General features: G+C 36.4%; 3 protein-coding genes and 1 non-coding gene across 4 annotated transcripts; 1 reads left to right on the forward strand and 3 right to left on the reverse strand.

The window, feature by feature from the left end:
- LOC105173112 lies at nucleotides 2,158–3,451 on the reverse strand. The gene has a single exon (XM_011094768.2). The coding sequence runs from the start codon at nucleotides 3,134–3,136 to the stop codon at nucleotides 2,360–2,362; it is 777 nt and encodes a 258-aa protein (XP_011093070.1). The 5' UTR covers nucleotides 3,137–3,451; the 3' UTR covers nucleotides 2,158–2,359.
- LOC105173114 (BAG family molecular chaperone regulator 6) lies at nucleotides 3,586–8,629 on the reverse strand. The gene is made up of 3 exons (XM_011094769.2): nucleotides 8,324–8,629; nucleotides 6,057–7,955; nucleotides 3,586–5,669 (listed from the first exon to the last, which is right to left on the reverse strand). The coding sequence occupies exons 2-3, from the start codon at nucleotides 7,884–7,886 to the stop codon at nucleotides 3,699–3,701; spliced, it is 3,801 nt and encodes a 1,266-aa protein (XP_011093071.1). The 5' UTR covers nucleotides 7,887–7,955; nucleotides 8,324–8,629; the 3' UTR covers nucleotides 3,586–3,698.
- On the forward strand, nucleotides 10,131–14,027 carry LOC105173115 (UDP-D-xylose:L-fucose alpha-1,3-D-xylosyltransferase MGP4). Its single transcript, XM_011094770.2, has 4 exons — nucleotides 10,131–10,817; nucleotides 11,441–11,602; nucleotides 12,130–12,345; nucleotides 13,512–14,027. The coding sequence occupies exons 1-4, from the start codon at nucleotides 10,326–10,328 to the stop codon at nucleotides 13,719–13,721; spliced, it is 1,080 nt and encodes a 359-aa protein (XP_011093072.1). The 5' UTR covers nucleotides 10,131–10,325; the 3' UTR covers nucleotides 13,722–14,027.
- On the reverse strand, nucleotides 15,085–15,156 carry TRNAG-UCC. Its single transcript has one exon. It is a non-coding gene; the product is annotated as a tRNA-Gly (tRNA).

Raw genomic sequence — 17,068 nt, forward strand, 5'->3', positions numbered from 1 at the left:
ACCGCTCTTTTGCCGTCCTTGGTTACAACCTTAAACCACAATATGATGAAATTGCACTATTTTTCAACAAAACTACCATTGTTTTAATAAATATATCAATGAATCAAAACAATAATACTACTTTTATTTTTTTTACCAATGCAAAAGATTATAAGTCACTTCGACTTAAACTTCAACTGCTGCCATAGCAAGAACATAGAACCCAAAATCATAGGTAGTTTATATTAATACTTACGAATTATCTATCAACACAGTTTTCAACTCTATAAACAATTTAATTGAAAATAATTAATTTGTGTGTGTAGCAATTGAAATAGCAGGCATAAGTGGGAGAAAGGACAAGTATGAATAGTTGGGGGAAAGTAGTTGTTGGAAGACAAGATGATTATTTGGTGGCTGGTATTCATAGTTCATCGTACAATATTTGGTGTTATCTTAGGTGTAGGGAGTAGTGAGTTTCTGTGGTCGGCAGTTCATGTCTTGTGTTCATCCCATGAATATTGTGGATAGAGATATATAATATAGGACTCTCTCTACCTACCACATAAACCATGGAAGATCACCAGACTATAATTAATTTATACTTATGAATTATGTATACATTTTATGTAAGTAAGTTTTAACTTATTTCTCTTTGGGTAAAATACAATTCAACCCTATGTGATTATAAAAATATTTTAAGAAAACTCTACCAAAAACACTCTCTATATTTTTCAAAAGAAATCAAAATACCCCTTTGATACTAAATGGTGTTTTACATGCGCCCTCCATGCAATTCTTCTTGATTTTTTTTGCATCTTAATTTATCAACCATTCGGTTTTGTTTGTCATAAATTTTACGATTGAGATTTTATATGATTCAAATCAATTATTCTTAAGTTTCTATATTTAACATAACCAAAGGTTCGTATTTAAATAAAAATAAACAGTTATATTTCACTAAATATGTACCGAAGATTTAGATTTAACACGAGATTGATAGTTTAAATCTTATTTAATTTAAATCAATATGATTTGATATATACATACAAATATTGATACATATTATTATTTGATATTTGACATGTACATATAAATATTCATACAAACGTTTCCTCCCCTACCGCATGTTTCCTCCTCCATGCCCCGTCCCTCCCTAGTGTCAGCGCAGACAGTAGTGGCCGGCACCGCCGTCCACTCTCTCTCCTTATACATAATATATAATTTTCAAAATATTTGAAATTTACATTATCTTCAGAAAGGATATATATTTTATATCACACGCTAAAATCTTTTTATGTCAAATAAATATAAACCATAAATATTGTTGATGAAATCCGAAACAATCATTTATATAATATTTAGATCTTACAACTTAAACATGAGTAGCAACTTAACTTTGCATTTAATATATAAAAGAAATACTAAAAATGCGTATTATGCACCTCTCACGTCGAGAGGTATTTTATTCAATTTAAAAAATATAGGAGAGTTTTTTATATTCTTTTTTATGCATCAGTATAATGAAAAGAAGGTGATAGTATTTATAATTTTACCCGAAACCCTAGTTTTGAAATATTATTTTGGGAAATTCAAGCATGTTTTTTTTTTTTCCTTCCCTGAATTGGGAATCTTATCTATCAACCGAATCAAGAAAACCCTAAATGGCATGAATCCTCCAATGCAAGGAACCTCTCTATACCTACTACTCTTCTGTCTTTAACATTATTGTTCATTTTCTTTAATTAACATTTTATAATTCTTCAATTAACTTGATAAAATATTGCTAATTTACAAATTAGTATAACTTCAACTATATGCTATAATTATTTATACTATTCAATTACATTAAGAAAATGACAATAATTTTTCATTAATTTACTTAATATATGCTTGATTTCGGAATAGTAAAAGTTTAATCAGCAATCAAGCCTAAAAATTTAATTTTAGCACTTACAGTGAGCGTTAATTCGTTAAATCAAACTCTATTCAGATTTAAAAAGTTAATTTTAGCACTTACATTGAACGTTAAATCAATATATCAAATACTATTAAAATTAATTTTGTGATAACACGTAAAAGAATCAGTTTGAATTCATTGTTATTGCTCTATTAATTTGATAAAGTTGATGAAGAAATGGAAATATGAAAGATTTATAATGAGTAGGAGATTAGAAGTTGAGATTCATTAGAGTGAAAACGAATTTATGCCAACAATTTTTAGTTATTTGTATTATGGTTGGAATTCTCACCGAAAAAGGAAATAGCATCTTAGCTGGAAATAACGGCTAACCGATTTTCAAACGGGGTGGCAATTACTTGCTTCATGTGATCTCAGTCGTCAATTCTACTCTCCGGGTAAACAAATCTTGGCCGTCTATCAATCATTCTCTTTAAAAGAATCCGCCCAGAACTCGAGATTCTGATCTGACGGACAGAATGGAATCTTCCTCTGCATCATCAACCCACAAAAAGACCCCCCACCGTCGGATTTTGCCCCTTTCGTCTTTCCCGCCATTTCTCGAACGGAGTTCCATTCCTTCAACGCCTTTGAAGCCGCAGATGAGGACGATGCCGTTGAGTCCACGCTGTCACAAGACTCTCCGGAAGACTGCTGGCTCCTCCTCGATCCACCTCGGCTCAGCCTCCGCTGCCGACGCGACTCGCTCTCCTTCTTTTCCATCAGCTCTCGGAAACTCACCGCCGAGACTTTCTCGAGTATCGCGTAATCGGAAGAATGGTACACCGCGGCAGCAATGTTGAGGACGCCTTGGAATCTGCCGGACGGACGCCGGATCTGCACGGCGGTAAACACGGGTGTACCGGTTGAGCCGGACGCCAGAGGCGTCGCCCTCTTAAGACACGTGCTCAGGAGAAAACGTACACTGCCAATTAGAATATCCTTGATACGTCCGACGACGAAGATCTCAACGGCGACGGCGGAGGTCTCCCTGGAAATGAACTCATTGGACACTCGGAACAGAAATTTGTCGTTCCAGTTGGGGTTTTCTCCGCCGAGTGAGTCGGTACAGGTTCGGAGCTTCGCCGCTGAGTTAATCCAGGTGACGGCATAGGTCTGCAACCGACGCAAGTTACCTGAAGGCGTCTTCAGACCCTGGGCGGAGATCAAATCAATCTCCAAAATCTGCATCTCCATATGCGCGTTTCTGAAAATCACTCTCTCTATCCATACATACTGTATCTCACCTGCGCAAACATTTTACTTCAAGAAACTTTCAACAAGAAACGAGAGAAAGAGAGAGGGGGAGAGAGAGCCGTGGCGACTGACGGGAGATTCTCTCTGACGAACTCCGGGTTTGGTTGTAAAGACTAATATAGCCCTGAAATCAGTTTCGGGCTTTCAATAAAGCCCATCACTTAACAAACCTGGGCTGGACTTACTATTGGGCCTAAAAATAGAGCAAATATAATATAATTGTCAGTTATTTTAACTAATCCATACGACAGATATTTTATACGTACTATATAATCAGTTTGAGTTCGACTGTCTAATTTGAGTTTTAGAATTTCCCACATACACATTGACGTGTCGTGGTGCATAATGAAAAGCAAGAAGGAAAACAGTGTGTAATATATGTTCATTCAAAGCTGATGAAGAAGGTGTTGAAAACCTTTTATTACGTTGAAAAACACACAATACATAAGACTCTCAGCCGAATTCAACACTCTAGCAACATACATATGAATGAACTCAGCTCTTACATGGCCACCCCAAGAGTTCTCTGTTTGGCAGAGCCATCAGCCGATGATCTTGGCGCTTTACATTGTTTCAACTTCAATTTCTTCTTCCTTGATAGTCTCCTCTCCAAATCCTTAACTCGTCCTGAGAGACTCGATATCGCAGTCAGCTGCTCTTCACCTGATTTTATCAATTTCTGCATCATGTCTCTCAACCTTTCATTCTCTTCCATCAGTTTCTTATTGTTCTCGGTTAGCTCATCCTTTGCAGGTGAAACCTGCCTCACACTAGGATCAACCTGAGTAATGGACATGTCTTTAGCTCCATCTGAGGCGACATCCATCCCATCATGAGTAGTATTTTGGTCCTCATTGTCAATCGCATCTTCAAGGCCCTGCTCTTCCAGATCTTTTGGTGGCAAAGAGTGCTCCGTGATATCTTCTCGACCTTTTCTGGTTGAGGCTTCCATTGCTGTTGTGTCTAACCGCGTTTCGTTCTCTTCCCGACAAGCTTCCATCATTTGACCTTCATGATCATATATGCCTGCATAGACACTTTCTGTTTGTCGAGTGTAGCAGTAGCACTCACCCGAATCAGCTTTGTCCACTTCAGATTTGTCTTCAGCCGTCTCCTTGACTTTAGTTATAATTGCCGCCTCATAAGTGTTTACAGTCTCATTGATGGGACTTATTTCCTGCTCTGAGATACCTTCTCGAGGCGGCTGACAAGGTGTTTCATTTTCTGTAGGTGCATCTAGTACCTCTTCTGCTGAGGTTTTAGTATCATTCTGAAAATCATCACGTAAGATGTTGCAAGCTGCAACCTCTCCCTTGCAAGATTCCGGTATTAGAACTATCTCCTTATCAGAGGCTTCTGAAGACTTGCACATGGCAGCATTGACATTCTCTGGTGGAAGAACTGCACCTCCATCAGCTTTGTCATCCACTTCCTCCTCTGTTCTAGACTTGATATCCAACTTGCAGTTGTTCAAAGGTTCATTGGTTGGACTAGTTTCTTCTGCGTCTGATTGGACATTAACTTCACTAGGGGGAAGATTCAATAACTTGTGCAATTCGACATGCTCTTTATTTTCTTTACCTAGGGTGTCTTCATGTGATTCTGAAGCAATGTGCTCTTTATTTTCTTCACCAGCGGTGTCTTCATGGAATTCTGGCGCAATATGTTCTTCAACAAGCCCTTCCACTGGCTGCTTGAAATCACCATCTTTGCTTGTTTCCCCATCAATCTCTCTGTGATTCTTGCTTTCGCCAAGTACTCCTAGCGGAAGCTCAGTTGATTCACTTTCAAGCCTGTCATCATGAGCTGGAACAAAATCAGCGCCTGCGCCTGAGGACTCATTCTGCAGAAGTGGCGTTTCAGAGCTTTGCCCAGGCTCATCAGCTTCCTCGATTGAGGACACAACATTTTGATGCACTTCAATGCTCTTCTCATCCTCACCCTCAATCGTAAGCTCTGACACTGACTCTGCTTTTTCCTTCTCTTTTTCACACTGCTCTTCTCCACTTTGATGCACTTCATTGCTCATCTCATCTTCACCCTCGATTGCTAGCTCTGACACTGACTCTGCAGCTTCCTTCTCTTTTTCACACTGCTCTTCTCCAGTTGGAGTTGCCTCAAAACTTTGCAAGTTCTCATAGTTAGATCCTCTATCTAGCTGGCTCTCTTGTGCCTCCAATAAATCAGATGGGTAAGCAATTGGAGTTGCCTCAAAACTTTGCAAGTTCTCAAAGTTTGATCCTCTATCAAGCTGGTTCTGTTGTACCTCCAATAAATGAGATGGCTTTTCATCTGCATTCTGGGATGATATAACCTTGTCAGTCTTGTTCAAAGCATCTCCTTTCCGTCTTGTGACTGACTCCTTTCCAGATGTATTTTCAGATTCATTCGTTAAGGAGTCGAGTTTCTCCTGAAGACTCACAAGCTCTCTCACCACAGATTTTCTGACTTCCCTGATGCTCGGATGCAACCCCTGGAAAAAGAAGAAGGAAGGAAAATCACATCAGTATCTCTGACGAAGAGTTAAACCTAAATCTACTACTAGACGTCCCAGGAAGAAACAAAAATATGAAATTTCCCAAGGAAATAAAGAGACAGACATGAGCTAGTTGCATAAATGCGAGTCCGAGAATAATCATATTCATGAAGAAAGGCACAAATGAAAGTGAGATCTTCTTTACTCAAGTAGAATCAATAGAAAACATAAATGATAAATTACGCAAGACCATCTAGCAAACCATCAACTGATGGTAAAACCACAAAGGGACAGATAAAACAAAGTGTAATTAAGGAGTCCATAAATAGTTTACGTGGGTATACACGTTGAATTTAACATTCTTTGAACAGTTCTTTCACATACCTGAACCATGTCCAGTTTTAGCAGAAGGCTCATTATAGTTTCTGCAATAATGTTCCTTTGCTTGCTATGGCCTTGGCTATCAGGAGATGATTCCATGGCTTGAATAAGATGCTTTACCTCATCTATCTGGTCTCGCACTTTGGCTATCTGTTTCAGCTTCTTTATGGATTCCCACCTGCGTATATCAAAGCCTCTGTAAGCTGATTGAATAATGACAGCTGCTTCCTCCTCCGACAGTTTTGTTTTACTAGATTCCTTTACTTCATCTGCTCCCACTTCTTCAGTTCTGAATGATTCTTCATTCTTCCCTCTTGCAGATTCAGCATCTTCTATGTGACCTCTGGTAACTTCTGCATCAGTTTCAGCTTGTTTCTGAGAAATATTTTCCTCTTCAGATTTTTCCTCTCTTTTATTGATTGAAATTTCTTCCGACTTGGGAGGAACAACGATACGTGTTTCCATGTTTGCATCCCTGCTTTTTCCTTGCGGGGTTTTCCCATCAACAACCTCAATGGTTTTTTGCCCCTTGTCTTTCTTAAATTCATCCTTATGGATGTTATCTGGCTCTTTACTTTCTGATGGATTATGGGCCTTGCTTGTTTTATTGGAAGGCTTGTCTGGATTCTGTTTGTCACCGGGAGGACTTGGAGAACGTGAGGTTCCATTTGCACTTTTCCTCCTGGGCAAGGGGTCAACTCGCAAACAGACAGGAGGTAGCTTCGGTGATTTAGGAGGAGAAGTGGACTTTCTCTTAGCACCATCTTTAGGATCCTTCTTTTCTCCATTATCAAGTTTCACTGCTCCATTATCAGGGGTGCCTTTCATAGAGGCATCTCTTTCTTTATCCTTGTTACTGGAAATATCCTTATCCTCCTGTTGCTTCACTTCCCTCACAGGGATATCTTTTGCCCGAGGGGAAGATTGGCCACCAATTTTATCTCCAGTGATAGTGGAGTTTTGCTCACTGCCAGAACTCTTCTGTGATCCGAAGCTCTGTCTCATATTGGCACCGTTCACCTTGTTTCCTTCATTTTCGTGTTGCCCGGCGTTATATGGTATCCAGAGTAATGGAAATGGAAAACTTCCCTTACCATTATCTTGCTGAGAATGGTTTCTTTCTCCATCTCCCCTTGGCTTTGACGATACCAGATTATTCAAATCAACAGGATACCATCCATTCCAGAAAGCTGGCTGCTGCTCAACAGTTTTCCCATTATCATGGGGCGGCACGTTAACGGACCCACCTTTCAGACCCTCCGAGTTATTAACCATCCCATGCTCTCTATTGTTACTGTAATCACGTGGAAGCCACACAATATGCGGAGGTTTGTTTTTTAATTGAAATGGAACCAGAGAGTCATTCTTCCCCCTTTCCCCATCAGGTTCTTCCTCTTCAATCCTTACATTTTTCTGTTGTTTCTGGTTGGGTATATGATTAGGGCACCCGCAACAATGATGATCCCTGGGCACAATTTTTTCATATTCATACCGTGGCTGCTCCATTGGATAACTCGGTGGAGGAGCATACCGAACTGGAAAAGGAGGATAAGTTCCAGGACAATGAACAGGTGGCACATGAGAATAAGGAGATCCCCAAGCATAATGGTTTGGGAAATAAGTATGGTTACAGCAACCATGGCATGCTACCGGAGGCACGTAGCCGTAGTTGCTGGCCCACGGCCAACATTGGTGATTCATCGGAGGAGGTTGAACAGGATTCACATACATTGGCATTGGGACAGCTTCATTTCCTGGATAATAACCAGGCCCATAATGTAGTTGATCCTTCTGGTAGGGATATGACTGCATGTTCTTATATATAGGATCCATCTCCCGTTATTGGAATAAAGGCCTTCGTTCAGAGACTACGCAGAGAAGAAGAAAGCAAAGAAATCTCTCCTACAAAAGTAGAAAATATAGCATAACAATTACCAAAATGCAACCATAGTGAAATATAATCAAGGAACTAGAAAAGGAAACAAGAAATCCTCAACCCGTATCAGAAGATGCATTCTCACACCCATGGTGAACATATTACCTTGATAGAAATACCACTTAAATCCATATGCCACTAACTTATACTACAAATCAGCATCACAAATTCAAAATCTAGACCGACATTCGGCTGTAGTAAGCTCAATTTTAACACAACTCACATTGCATTCACTTTCTCTTTAACCATATATGAGACAAAGTAGCAAACAAGAGATCGCTACCAATCAATCGCAAAGAAGAAAATCAGCGGAAAACATCGAAGAATCACTTACAATTAGCAGAAAGAAACGCAAGACCAAGAAAAAAAACAAAACCCTTCCGAACAATCCACAGATCCTGATGACTGAGTTACCGGCGCAGAAAATCGATCCACCAACCCGAGAAATTCCGCTACTTAATTCCGAAGAGCGCTTCCTTTTCGATCGTTGTTTCTTACTCCGTTCTGAGATTGTGAAGTTCGGAAAAGCTAGAAGACTTAAATAGGATCGCGAATGGCACCGGTTTCAATCTATTCCACCGGTTTCCAGATGTTTCCCGCGATTTCAACGGTCGAATTGTCTGGAGAGTTTGATATTTACCTTGCCAAGTGTAATGGTAGGAAGCGGAGAAGGGTTTTATACTCTGTTTGCGGGTCTAGATTAAGACGCAACTGGAGAAGAGTTAAGAGAAAGTGACAATGACTTGGCAAGTTCCAATTGGAAAACAGCGGAAAGAATTTGAGAGGCGTACGTGCAACGGGCTGTAGAGAAAAGCAAAATGTCATCCAGATGTTTCTCCAGAATATCTTTTATTTTTAAGATTAAAGTGATTGAACAACCAAAATATCTTTGCATATTGCTACCTTTAATTCTTCTTTCTTATTACTACTTAACCCATTATTATTACTATTATTATTATATTTATTATTACAATAGATTTTCTCAGCCGTGTTATAATTATAAATACCCTTTTATCGTTTGAAAAATTATTAATATCCCTTACAATATGCCATCATAGGGGTATTTGCTATATAATTATTAATTTCATAAGGTATTTATAATTTTTCAAACAACGATAAAGTATTTATAATCACAATAATTTTAGGAGAGTTTTTTTTTGTAATTTACCCTAATTTTGTTTAGTTTTATTGCATTACAAAAATATTCAAAAAAATAAAGGACATATTTATAAAAACTTCTACCTTATTCACAAAAAATGGTGTTTTTTTTTTAAATTAATATGGATAATTAGAGGGTGTTTGTAAAAATTTCTGGTTTTAGAGAAGTAATTTTTATAGAAAAAGCTGAAAGTTATAGCAAAATTGAAAATGGGCGGTGTTTATAAAAAAAGTAAAAAATAAATAAAAGTTAAATCAGATAGTGTTTGGAGAAAAATCACTTCTAAAATAAATTTAATTAATTAAAGACGCTTTTTTTTTTCTTATATGTTAAAAAGATAATATTTTTGCTTACTATTTCACTTTTTGTATATAATAATTATTTTTTTTAAAAATAATAAATTTTATTTCGATTAGCATATTTCATACTTATTTTTTTTAAAAAATATATATTAATTTAATAATGCTCCCATTAAGTAATATAATTGTTGATTCATACACAATTATTAAACTTGCATGACGTCAAAAATAAAAATTATTGAATTAATTAATCAAATTGTAATATACGAATGAAATAATATAATTAGATGATATAGCAAAGAAAATAAAAAAAATTAAAATATTAAATATGTGAAAGTGTAAATTTGATTGTTGTTAAATTATTCAAGTTATTTGAAAACTCAAATATACAATTTTAAAAATAAATTAAAAACGATAAAATTGAATTAAGACTGCTATAATAATTGTAAAGTAGCCAAAAATAAAATAAAATTTATTTATAAAAGAATCACTTTTGATCTAAAAAAATATTTTTATTAGCCGATTCAGATGCAGAAACTGTCATTTCAAACACTTTAAAAATATTTTTTTAAAATCAAAAATTGAAAAACACTCTCCTAAAACGTCGGAAAATAGTGTATAGATAACAACCTCCGCCAGGCCCAAAATTTTGCATAGTGAGCTGGTCTATAAACATCTCAAGCTACAAGGCCCATGGCCTACTGAATTCCAATTCTATACAGACCCATCTCACTCGCCGTCGGCCACTTCTTTCACCTGAGATCTCTCTCTCTCTAAACACCCCCATAGCTCCACACTCGAGAATTACATCAATTTCTGTTAACTGTGCAACGATTCCAACTTAATCGCAAGAACAAGAACGACTGAATCAAGAAGAAATGTCATCATTTCTCCACCAAAGATCACTTCAAGCTGCATCATCAGACACCTTCGAGTTATCCCCTCGATCCCGCCAAAATTACCAAAAACCCACTGTCGCTCTCCTCAGCCGCGGCCCCGCCTTGCTCCTCCTCCTCCTCTCGCTGCTAGTAATCCTCGGTGTGATTTTTCCTTACCTACAGTCCCCCATTTCCCTCTTTTCGTTCAAATCCTGGAGCTCCGGTTCCAAGTGGCGGGAATACACGCTCCCGGATGCGGCTGCTTATGTGGCGAAGAACAATACGCTGATCGTGTGCGCGGTCAGCGAGGCTTATTTGCCGTTCCTGAACAACTGGCTGATTAGCATTGCTCGGCAAAAGCAGCAGGATAAAGTTTTGGTGATTGCGGAGGATTTTGCTACGCTTTACAAGGTTAACGAGCGGTGGCCAGGGCACGCCGTCCTGGTGCCGCCTGCACTGGAAGCGGCAGCAGCTCATAAGTTTGGATCTCAGGTAGTTTCCCGTGGAGTTTAGGGTGGTTTAATATCTGGTGTTTGTGTTTATAGTTTAGTCCATTTACACAGGAAATTGATGTTGGGTAGTTGAATTTGACTAATGAACTTGATTTTGTTTTCTGAATTTGACAAATTATTTGTTGAAGGGTATGTGAATAGTTGAGATAACTGAACAAATCTTGAAGTCGGAAAGTTTAATAATATGGATTGATATAATAAGTTGGTCTGATATTATACATAGGAACTTTTACTACCGCAACCAAGAAATTTGGATGTGGATATTGGGCGTATTATGTTATTTGAGAGAGTGATCACGTGGGAGTATGGAGGACTGCTGTCTTTGAAGTTTGAGATTGATACACATTGCTATTTGGCCCTTGTATGCTACTGGTGGTTAGTTATTTAGTGGGCATTCTTTAATAGATTGGTGAGAAAGGGATGCTTGTTGTTTAGCACGAGTATTTTGTGATGAAGTTGTTAATAGGTTACTAAGCTTAAGTTGCCAATTCTTCATGAACTCTTGAATGATGTGCAAGCTTTGTTACTTCCACAGAGTTATATTCTTCTATCTATTATTTATTTCTTGTTACTAAAGTTATCATCTGTGGTTTGATGTTGCAGGGTTTCTTCAATTTTACAGCTAGAAGGCCGCGTCATCTCCTGCAAATTTTGGAGCTTGGCTATAATGTTATGTACAATGATGTGGATATGGTCTGGTTGGCGGATCCCTTTCCTTATATGGAAGGCGAGCATGATGTGTACTTCACGGATGACATGGCTTTTGTAAGTCTGTCGATTGCTTCTTAAACAATCATCTATTACAGCGGAGGTAGAAGTAGATGCGGGCCATGCAGCAACTGAACTTTATTCTTATCTGCAATAAACCATGTATACAGTAACTAATGACCAGATTGTCCATAATGATCCATTTTCCAAAAATATATTCTTGGACAACTTGAATCATGACTCCAGAAAACACAAGCAGAAAGTGCAGCTGTAGTCTGTATTTGATTTCCTTTATCTGTATCTGGGTCAATATAATGGAAAGAGTATAGAACAAAATCACTGCTATCTAGTGCTATTTTCAAGAAGAGAGAATCAGACAGAAGGAAAAGGAAGACTAGTTATGTTTCAACTTTCAATCATGGCGTCATAACTCTTAGATGAACTATAGAAGAAACTTAGAATTTAACCAGTTGGCCTATTCTTTTGGAACTTGTGGTGTTATTCAATCATAGTGCAGGGCATTAACAGAAATTTTGCTCTTTTTTATCAATAGTGAAATTTTTTCTGCCCACTGAAACTGCCAGGTGAAACCTCTCAATCATTCTCACGGTTTGCCGCCTCCAGGGAAAAAGGGTCGTCCTTACATCTGTAGCTGCATGATTTATCTACGCCCCACCCCAGGGGCAAAATTAGTTATGAAGAAATGGATTGAAGAACTACAGGCCGAACCTTGGTCTAAAGCAAAGAAAGCTAATGACCAACCTGGCTTCAATTGGGCATTGCTTAAAACTGCTGCACAGGTAAACATGTGATGCTGTGTGACTATGTTTCCATATTGAGTTAGATGACTGCATTGCTCGAAGCATGTGTCTGCAAAATTGTGCATAGCATTTATGTTGGGTGCTATATATAGTTCAGCATCACGCATTAAACCCAAGGGGTTGGGGAGAGTTTAAGAGTAGGTTCGACTGGTCGACCAACTCCTTTGGGATTTACTAGTGGGTAATTTGAGGTTATAAGTCTTGGTGGGACTGAGGGGTGCATTGATCAGAAGTGATGAAGAATGTAAAAGCCCCTTTTCCTGCCATGAATTTATAAAAATGACCTTTCTTCATCACTCATCCTCTTCGTAGTTGTTGGGTGTGTGGTCATTAAAATCCGTGATGATGAAGCAGATAGTGGGTTCTTTAGTCGACTTCCCTTGATTTGGACCATTTTATAAACTGGATGAAGGTTTAGTTACCTGCTTCTATTTATTCGCAGCGCCATTTATGCCATTGAAATCGTAAATGCTACTGCTAGAAGGATATTGCCAGTCAACTTAAATAATCCTTTTGAATCAAAGTTAACTTATGCATGCTCAAATATCTGACGTGTTATCATCTCAGGAGAGATTATCTCTAAGGCGCTTTTTGATCCTTCATCTCTTCATCTACTTACTTATTTGAGTGGTTACTATTTGCAGGACCATGAATTCACATCTTTGTTTATCATCAATTTCTTATCTTCTCTTTGGCTACTTATTCTGATTTTTCCACAGAGAGCTTGCTCTTAGCTAATTCTATTGAACATGATAAATGTTATGCACGGTGACAAAGTGCCATTTAATTGCAGGCAATGGTGCCTTCTTAATTTTATCAATGATGCGGGCTACTACAGTTGGAAGCACATTGCATGCTTGTCCTTGATGCTTATAAGAAATATTATTGATGCCACTATAAATGTTCATGATGATGCTAGTGGAAATCTGCTGTGTGCAATCTATCCTTGTGTAGTGATAAATTTTTGAGTCCTGAGGATCTCAAGAAAAATTTGAATCCTTTTAAGTTTTTTCGTGCAAATTTTCTTTCTAGGCAAATCTCAGGCATGGATCAAGTTCTTGTGCTTCCTTATAGAATGATTGCAGTTCTTCTCAGATTACTCGTGCTCCCTTTTACTCATTTATAGTGTCTCAATCTCGTTTCAGGTGGACATGTACCTGCTACCTCAAACCGCGTTTCCAACTGGTGGTTTATACTTCAGGAACAAGACATGGGTAAAGGAAACCAAGGGAATGCATGTTATCATCCACAATAACTACATAGTCGGTTTTGAAAAGAAGATCAAACGATTTCGTGACTATGGTCTCTGGTTGGTGGATGACTATGCCTCTGAGTCCCCTCTTGGCAAAATATAACGAGCTGTAGAAGCCTTATTGAACCGGCTTTTGTTGGAGTACTACATAACTTCTTCCAGAAAACAACCACGACATTTTTCTCACAACTCCTCAATTCTGACTGCAAATTCAGACATGCCTGTCATTTGAGGCTTGAAATCGATGTGGATGACAATGGATAGGCAAAGGACTCTGTCTACAAATTGTGAGGCGAAAGTTGAAGAGATATATCACTTAAGCTTTTCTCTTTGCTTGCTGTATACATTGGGGGGCAGTCGACATGTAATTTCATGCAATTTTGTTTCTGAATATGATCTTGATTTTGCTTATCCAATTAACAGGACCCAGTTGTCAGATTACTGAGCGTCATCCACCAATTATCAGTCAAATGTGGGTTGGAGTTCGATCACCTCTGTAAGACTTGTTTAGTTCTTTATTGTTTATACTATATACTGGTGGTCTGAACGATTAATCTTCTTTCACTAGGAACATATGTAGAAAATTGGTGGATGTATAGTCATTAACATTGTATTAGACGCATGGACGCCTTGGAATTTTATACGCTCCGTATTGCTGGAGAATTTTTCCGGTGGAATCGTGTTTGTGCTTTCCTCTAAACCTCTGCTGCTGGGTTGATAAACCTCCACTTCTAAACTACTTATTTTACGTCCAGTGTTCAGAAAGTTAACTTTGTTCGGCCTCTTTAAAAGCCACTGCAAAAACTTCATACAGACTCCAGTTCTGAAAAAGAGCATCAAACGTTCCCAGAAATTCACTCAAGTTGCATCTGGGGAGTTGCAATTTCAAGTAATGTGGGACTTTTACCAAATTTTAGTGGGTTAATTACACTTGCACCATCTCTAAAAATTTGAAATTACACTTACACTTATGCAAAATTTTCCGTTTAGACCTGATTGGCTGACCCCCTTTTGTTAAGATTTAGACAAAAAATGCAAATGCCAGCTACTAAAAATCACATAATTTTTAATTTTACCCCTTATGTAATATTTCATATATTATTTTGTACTTACAAAAGTGATAAATGTAATATACATATATATATATATATATATATAGAGAGAGAGAGAGAGAGAGAGAGTGCAATTAACATAAAGTATAAAATTACTATATAGGAATATTAAATGGGAAGTAAAATTTAATATGTGTATAATTTTTTTTGCTAATTTCAGCATTTCTCATCAAAATCTAACGAAAGTGGGTCAGGTGTAAACAATGATTTTTAAGAAGGGGGTGTAAGTATAGTTTTTAAACTTTTCTAAGAAAAAATATAATATCTTATTTTTATAGGGGGTCTAAGTATAATTAGCTCAAAAAAAAAAGAAAAAAAAAAGCATAATCGTATTTTAAAATTTATAAAAGGAAATGCGTTTGCCGGGAGTCGAACCCGGGTCTATTGCTTGGAAGGCAATTATCCTAACCGTTGGACTACAAACGCTTATTGATGAAGGCCTCCACATTATAATATAAGTCGAAATCTTAATCTTTTTAATAATTTAGAATTTAAATGTGAAAAGAATAATGTTTGTTGAGAAAATTGGAGGCCGTAAATAACAATCTTAAGAATTCCAAGAAAAATATAATATTATATTATAATAGAAAAAGTATGCATAGATTGTGGAATGGGACGTCAATTGGTAGTTGCTTTTAGTTTAGACAAAACAATCATTAAACCAATTATTACATCTATGCCCAATTATTACAAACTTCTTCACTCTCCTTATCATTCGCTTTTTAAATTATAATTATTTGGCACAATACAATCTTAAATTATAAAAATAGCATTTTATACCCTTTAACTATATATTTATTATCAACACGCACCCTCCATTCATTTTCAAAAACTTCTCTTATCAACATGAATATAAAGGGTGTTTTTTTTAGGTCAATTCAATAGCTTTTCCTTCAAAATAAATCAGCACATGACTTTCAACGAGTAGACGACCGTATGGTTGTTTGGCTTTCTGTGGTAATTTTTTACTTTTAGCCAGTAATCAAAAGATAGTTATTGTGCAAAATCATTTTTTTTTTTTGGATTAATAGTTTTGAAGTCAGCCATATACCATATATATCATACAAAAAACACCCAATGAATGAAATGGTGTAGATACATTATTATTATTATTATTAATAATAACAGATGGTGTAGAACCATAGATAATAGGGAAAAGTATTATTTTAGTCCGTTAAGTATGCCTAATTTTAATTTTAGTCCGATAACTATGTCCATTTTTATTTAGGTCCAGTAACTTATAAAATTGCTTACTTTTAGTCCTCTGGCAGATTTTCGGACAATTTTACCCCTATGCAACTTTTGAAAAGACAGTTTTAGTCCATATGCACTCATAGGGGTAAAATTATCTGAAAATCTGTCAGAGGACTAAAAGTAAGCAACTTCGTAAGTTACTGGACCTAAATAAAAATGGACATACTTATCGTTCATAAGAATACAGTTAGAATAGAAGGCCCAAATAATAAAAATAGAGATGATACATAAATCATAAATTGAGAAAAGTAGAGCAGATATCATGTGCTGATTTGTTTTGGGGGAAGACAATTTCAAAAATATTAGTGACATCTCATTTATTTGTATTAAATAACTCAAATAATTGAGAAAAGCTACCCAACAATTGTACTATACAGATTAGCAACAATTACATGTTGGCCTTTTAATATGTTATGTGTTTGAGTTCCACGAATATATAAATATATTATTTTTACAATAATTTCTTATTTCTTTAGTCTTTTTTAAATATATTACTAATTTTAAACTTTTTTTTTTGAAATTATTAATATATTTATTCAAATTTTAAATTTAAACATCCTGCTTAATGTAATAAAATTGCATTTAAAAAAAAAAACTCTAATTGACAATTAATAGTGAATGTAATAAATAGGGTAATAAATAGTTGAGGTTTGGACCTCAACATAAAAGTGTCCAACATCAATACACGGTTAGGACAATGACTACTTCAATTATTAAGCTACTTTCAATTAATTACGATGATGATTTTAACTATAAATATAGCATAGTAAAGCCGTTCACATGAATTTGTATTTATATAAACTATTAATTATTAAATTATTATACGATATTATCGTTATGTGTTAATTTAATAATTCACAATTTATAGGGACAAAAATCGACCTCGGAATATATCAAATTTTGTTTAAAAATAATGGTGGAATGGAGTCAAGATTACCATAAACGGGACAGAAATGAATTATGTTTGAATAGAATGTTTATAAAGATAATTTTGATTTTTAAAAGTGTAATAAAATAAGTTAATTCACATTCTAAGTTACTTTACAGACAAACCCCTTCACTTCTGTAATGACGAATATTAATT

Source organism: Sesamum indicum, linkage group LG11, assembly GCF_000512975.1.
Source record: "Sesamum indicum cultivar Zhongzhi No. 13 linkage group LG11, S_indicum_v1.0, whole genome shotgun sequence".
Taxonomy (NCBI): Eukaryota; Viridiplantae; Streptophyta; class Magnoliopsida; order Lamiales; family Pedaliaceae; genus Sesamum; species Sesamum indicum.